Source organism: Lygodium microphyllum, chromosome 5, assembly GCF_053477565.2.
Source record: "Lygodium microphyllum isolate KBCC chromosome 5, Lygodium_microphyllum_v1.1.10, whole genome shotgun sequence".
NCBI classification, from domain to species: domain Eukaryota; kingdom Viridiplantae; phylum Streptophyta; class Polypodiopsida; order Schizaeales; family Lygodiaceae; genus Lygodium; species Lygodium microphyllum.
This window is the reverse complement of record NC_141139.1, coordinates 104,266,997-104,273,284: the sequence shown is the minus strand read 5'-3', so window position 1 is coordinate 104,273,284 and position 6,288 is coordinate 104,266,997. Positions and strand designations below refer to the sequence as shown.

Below are 6,288 nucleotides of genomic sequence, written 5' to 3'. Positions count from 1 at the left end.
CAGCACAGCCATCATAGAGGAGTTCAAAAAACCTATCATTGAGTTGCTTGACTGTCATTAGTAAGTAACTTTTATAGCTTTAGCAATAGGTTTTTCTTTTTGTGCAAATGGCACCTTGAAGTGGACTATAACTGAAATCTTGATGCGTAGCTCCTTGTCCTCAAGACCTTAATGCAAGTATATACGTCACACATGCACGCGAGGGGGAAAAGCACTTAATATCAAGCAATCAACTAAAATTTTTGCCCATCCATGAGCACATACCTCATCACATTCTGAATTATTACTGACCCTCATTGCACATCTATTTTTGTGTAACTTCACATGGTTCACAATGCTAGACCATCCATATGCACATCCATTATGATCCATGTAATGTGAGCACTCAAAATTTTTGAGAGGCTCAGCATTCATCCCATTTGTCATCTCTTCAATTCTGGTTGCTTTCAACTCCATCTTTCTCACTGTTATACCATACACTAACCATCTTATTACTTTCCTCTGTATATTCTATTTCAACTTCCTAATTCTCTTGTATACATTTCATTTTTCTGTAATCTTCCTCTTCTTCTATCGCTTCTCAAATCTCTCCTGTGTGTCTTTGATTTTGTCAGCAATGACTTGTTGAGCATGCACGCTGCATCTGTTACAGATTTGTTTTCACACAGGCTCTTATTCCTTGAAAATCCAGCGCTCAGTGTCAATAAACCCTCCATAACATCTATACTTTGTGCAGCAAGCTGTAATCATAAACAATAACTCCTCACAGATTCCTTTCCTTGTTATTTGTGATAATGATTCATGAATGGCTTACCTGCTCACTGAACAGATGACAACATGAATAGAGTATCTTCAAACTTGAAGAAGGGTTAACTCTCTTTAACCCATTAAGAAATGGTCCACATGGATTAATTAAACAGATCTGCCTTTGGAGAGCTCCCATACAGCAGGTGATCAACCAGGACAATAAATCGCAATTTATTATCATGATAAACTCAATTCAATCTCTAGGGACCATTATGTTTACATGAATGGCATTCCACCATTGCCATCCAATCATCTTCACAAGGTAAAAACCATATAACTATGCTACCATCATCTAAAGTAGAGAGAAAGAAGTTGCCGCTAACCTTAGCTTTCTATAATCATCCCTCCACCTGCTTTTGGGAGCAGTCACGCCTAGCACATAAACCTGCAGCCAGTTAAAGAACTATCAAGTCACTCTAGAAAATTAATATTGTGCATCTGAAGTTGGTTTTGGTTCATATTTCAGTAGTCCATTCTCCATAACCGGCCCCACAACCAAACAACAAGAGCAATACACTGACCAAAAGTAAACCTTGCCTTGCCATTTGCTGCGGCAGCTTCCAGGGCAATGTAGTTGTTCCCTGACGCAAACTCATAGTAATAGTATGTCCTAGCATACACATCGAAACCATAGTTATACTAATACACCATCGTTAACCTTGGAAACTATACTGACAGACAGGACTACAGTAAAATTTTAGAAGTACAGTTCAATATAACTAACTTATTTGGCTCTTCATTCGATGGACTGATGGCCCGTGCAGCATACAGCTTTGCATCACCTGGTGGAGAGAACGAACAAAAGTCACAAGCAAGTTCAGATGTGAAGCAGATAAATGGCAACTGAGAAGGCATGTAAGAGCCCTTGAATGTAAGATACCTGGAACAAAAATACTGGCTGCATCTTGAAGTGTTCCCAAATCTGTTACATCTTTAACCTGAAAACAAGAACTTCTCAGCTGAAAATCTAGAGGAACTCTTCCCTCTTAAAAGTACACAAAAGGAAAGGCAATTTCTTGGTGACTCACAGCGAAAAAGGATAGCTTCAGCTGTGAGGATTGCCGGATAACTACACTGAGCACCTCCGACCTGCAACAGAATCAGGCAATGGTCTCAACTATGAGTCCTGCTTATGTGTAGCTGACCGCTCTACAAATTTGAGGCTTTCCAACAACCAGGAAACCTGTCTAGTGATGCAAAGCGAGCTGCAAAGGTTTGTGGCTTGGCTTTATCTCCATACATCGCAACCCCAGCCATGTAGTCCTGGAACATAGAGCATCAGAACTCTGCGTTCTTACTCGTTGACGTTCATGCATTCAAAACCTGATCTCAAGCAATGCGAATCCAATGATAAATATTCTGGCAAAATGTCACAAGCTTGTGTGTTAGAATCCAATTTCATATGAATCAGTCGTGGTCACCAGAGAACGGCCGCCATGATTTAATGGCTAAGCAGAGAGAAACACAAATTTCGAAATGGAAGTCCGTATACAAAGACAGGATGCACGCCAGGGGCGCGATGCTTCACTCGCTAGCCAGAGAAACACATGTTTTAAAATGGAAGACTACAAAACAAACAAAAAGGATGCAGGAACCTCGGGATTCATGATGTCGCTGAAGTCGGGAGGAACGCTGACAGAGAAGCCCTTTCCTTCATAGCGATACCAATCTTGCACGTCCTCGTCTACGGCGCGCGAGGGAGAGACAAAATAAGGCTCGGAGACGAGGAGGAGGGGTGTGGACACGAGGCAGCCGTGGAGAAAGGAACGACGCGGTACTAGTACTCTCGAAATAACAGGAGGAGAAGAGGAAGGTATGGCGGACGCCGATGAGGACGATGAAAATGCACAGGAAGGGGAACGGGGAGCGTGTGTGACAAAGTTCCCTATGGTTTGGAGCATGATTCCTTTCCAAGCCAGCCTCAGTTCTTACAGTCCATACCTTCAGGTTCTTTCCACCATAGTGGAGTCCTTCTCCAAACTACTTTCTCAAAATTATCTGTTACCTACATATGTTTACATATTTCGTCCTTAGTAGCTCGTGAAATGTGCAGTAGTCATGCCTAAATTTTGAAGGTTGCACCGCCGTGCACCTGTTCATATGTAAGCACAAACAAACCACGCACTCATAACTCATAATATTTATCTAGTAATAGCATCAATGTGAGTTTTGTTAGCAAGCAACTCACCGATAGCAAAATAAATTACTCTAACATCGAGAGGAAAGGATTAGCAATGGTGTTTGTCGTAAAAAAAAATTGCCATTATTTATTAGTAACACCATTCACTTTTTACGTGGACCACCAGGTGTTATTGTACTTGTAAATAAGCAATGTAGTATAGGACTCATAGCCTAGTGGTTGCTATTCCCACTCGAATTTGATTTCTCAGTTATTGTAAGGAAAGGGAAATAGCACTACATAGCCAGTCTCAAATGGAGTGCCTACATGGAATGGCATCATGAACGATCTCTTGATATTTAGAATTTCTAGAGAAAAGGATCTCTTTAAAGCACACCTTACCCCTTATTGGCCTCATGATGTTGTCGAGGTATTAGAAAAAGTGATATTGGATTGCCCGCTCAACTCCATCATCTCATAATCAAAGCACAATATTGGGCAATTATACTAGTTAGGCCAAGAGGGCTTGTTGAGATGATGTATGTATGAGCATGAGATGCATGAAGTTTTAGCTAAAGCAAATGCAAGAGTTGCAAGAGGTCATTTTGATGGAGATTCTCTACTTGCAAGATTCTACAGGCTCAATTGTGGTGGCCCACCCTCTTCCCTGATGCAACTAAGTTTGTGAAACACAACAATGAATGCCAACACATAAAGTTGCCATTTAGGAAAGATAAAATGGAGCTTATGCTTGTAATAGCACCATAATCTTTTGAGAAGTGGGTAATAGATTTTGTTCGGTCTATAAGTCTAGCAACCTAGTATTTATAGGCTAGGTTTATCATTATTGCCTAGAGCCATGCAAAAAAACATGTGTGAACAACAACAAAATTCTTATGGAAGAAGATGATCTCTTGATTTGCTTGCCCATAAAGATTGTGAGTGATCGAGGTACTCATTTCATTAACAAGGTAATCACCCACTTGTCTACTTTTATAATTATCCATCAAAAAACTTCCCCCTACTACCTACAAGAAAACGGCCAAGCTAGAGCAACAAACAAGATCTTGATTCAATGTGCTAACCAAGATAATCTCAACTTCTCAAAGCAACTAAGATAATAAACTTATAGTAGCATTGTGGGTGTATCATGTAGCCTATGAGATTGTAATTGGCCAAACTCCATCTAAACTGACACATATAACTGATTCCATAATGCCAGTTGAGTGCTTTGTGTCAAAGTTTAAGAGTGGATGTAATGAGAGATGGAAAGGCTAGGAAGCTTGGATCAACTGCTTGGAGGAGTTCGAACAATTGTCTGAAACTAGATTTATGGCACCTCATACTCTCATCTATGAGAAAGCCCGATGCAAGGCCTAGTTTTACAATCATGTCAAATAAAGAGATTTTACAAGCCCGATGCTTGGTTTTAGAAGCATGTCAAGAAAACGAGATTTATTCTATTAAGGGCCATAAATAGAAATTGAAGCTTAGGGCATAGGTCCTTTCTACATGTAATTAATCAATATTGATGCTGAAGACATAGGTTTTTTCAATTGCAACTAATTCAAACTACCGCCAATTGTGATATGGGCTATGAAAATCACCAAGATCGACCTCAAAGATGGCAATTTGATACATGTCATTTATAATAGGGTCAAGTTGATAGTAAATGAATTGCACACAATCTATGTCCTAATAGAGGAAGGTACTAACTGAAAAATCATGACATATGACGATTGGATGAGCATTGGGCGAGCATTGGGCAACCTTGCTAGTTCCAACTACTACAAAGGTGAATCCATATGGAAGCATTCATTATGCAGTGTTGGGTAAGTGCTAAATAGTGTTGATCATTGAGACTAAAAGTTTGCTCACCATCTTCTATGTGCCACCTACTAATACACAAGGAATTGGAAATGAAGTACTATTGGGTTTAGTATTTAAATAGCAAATCAAAAGGGTGGTCAATTTTAAAATGCAACATTTTTACTTGGAGTTTCCCAACGTAAAGGTAATTACAACTTCTAGCGAGGGTGCACTTGTTTCAACGAAAACAATGCTAGCATGTCTTCAACCTCATTCAGTACACCTCCTAAGAAGGGGGTGATATCCTCTTCAGTGAGCTACTCAAAGCACAAGCATCCCAAAGCATGTTAGTGAGCTACATATCTAAGTAAAATATAACCCACCAAAAATGGATTCCCAAGAAGCCCTACTAAAAATGAGAGCTTGAGTCTCATACCAATCACTCACAAAACTCTGCTCCCCATGAAGCAAGAAGGCAAGATCAACATCATAGCCAAAACAAAGCCAAATGAGTCCCTAAGGTCCTATTATAGGCACAAGGCTACTATACCAACAACACATGGATATGGCTACCAAAGATATTACATATCACAACCACAACATCTTAATAGCCTAACATTAGAATGACTCCATTCCAATAGTCTAAATCACAAGCTCCACAATGACTAGTGTCAGGTGCTACATCTCAAGTAGTCTACAAAAGGAAGAAAGCACACCACCTAGTTCGAATTGCCCCAACACCACACCATATACCACTAATGGTGAGGTAGAACTAGCAATTGCAAGCACAACACCCCACACAAATCCTCAAACCAACCCACAAAATGTTGGTACCTGCAAAATATTTGTCTAACTCTAATGATATCCTTACTATGCCTCAACCCATTAAACGAACCCAACCAACTATTCCTACCAAAAAGGCCAACTCAACAAAGCTAGATTCAACACCAACTCTATAGCCCTCTTACAAGAGATAATTTATTTTAGATTTAGCTACCTACATGACCATGGATACCGAGGACTATATAATCACATGTATTCGAATGCTAGATAATACCTTCACTTGATTTGCTCGTAGCTATGAATTACTTGACCTAGGGCTCTTAGATGGGAATACATTAGAGGATACGAAGTCTCTACCCTACTCATTGAATGAATTGGATTTCATATTCACCAAGGCCTCCTTGATCAACATCGATGAACTAATTATGACCCAAATATCACAAGAGAAAGCCCGGATGCATGATTACTTGCTTCAAATGTAGCTGTGTTGAGATGACACCTAAGAATCTCACCAATCTCAATGTTTAACAAAATTCAAGTCCTTATTTTTTATAGTGATGGTTTAGCTTATGTGCATAGTGAAAATGAATGGATTTCCAAATCATGACCAATGCAAAACAACATTGTGCCATGACAACATGTAAGTAAACCCACTTATGTTACTCCAACATCATTTCGAGTACTTTTCCTTAACTTGTAACATGCCATAAGAAGATAACATCATGCTACACTCATTCATGGATTGGATTCTTATTGAGAAAGAATTCCAT

General features: G+C 39.6%; 1 protein-coding gene across 7 annotated transcripts; it reads right to left on the bottom strand.

Moving 5' to 3' along the window:
• Positions 1-221: 221 nt before the first annotated feature.
• LOC148036234 (tagatose-6-phosphate ketose/aldose isomerase, putative (Mog1/PsbP/DUF1795-like photosystem II reaction center PsbP family protein)) lies at positions 222-2,810 on the bottom strand. Of its 7 annotated transcripts, none has more exons than XM_087678238.1 (8): positions 2,403-2,810; positions 1,991-2,070; positions 1,836-1,896; positions 1,688-1,745; positions 1,532-1,589; positions 1,329-1,417; positions 1,131-1,192; positions 222-643 (listed from the first exon to the last, which is right to left on the bottom strand). In XM_087678238.1, exons 1-7 carry the CDS (start codon positions 2,706-2,708, stop codon positions 1,146-1,148), a joined length of 699 nt encoding a protein of 232 aa, XP_087534364.1. In that variant the 5' UTR covers positions 2,709-2,810; the 3' UTR covers positions 222-643; positions 1,131-1,145. The 7 variants fall into 7 exon arrangements, with proteins under 7 accessions (XP_087534364.1, XP_087534359.1, XP_087534365.1 ...); XM_087678233.1 differs by having other exon boundaries at positions 1,345-1,417; XM_087678239.1 differs by having other exon boundaries at positions 1,345-1,417; positions 1,991-2,130; positions 2,403-2,538.
• Positions 2,811-6,288: the final 3,478 nt, after the last annotated feature.

Excerpts from the sequence above, each read along its gene's own strand:
- LOC148036234 (XM_087678233.1), bottom strand. The coding sequence starts at position 2,708 with ATGCTCCAAACCATAGGGAACTTTGTCACACACGCTCCCCGTTCCCCT. Across the intron at positions 1,193-1,344 it reads CTGCCGCAGCAAATGGCAAG|GTTTATGTGCTAGGCGTGAC; the intron begins GCAAGGTTTACT and ends AACTGGCTGCAG. Across the intron at positions 644-1,130 it reads GATGATTATAGAAAGCTAAG|ATGCAGCGTGCATGCTCAAC; the intron begins GTTAGCGGCAAC and ends AATCTGTAACAG.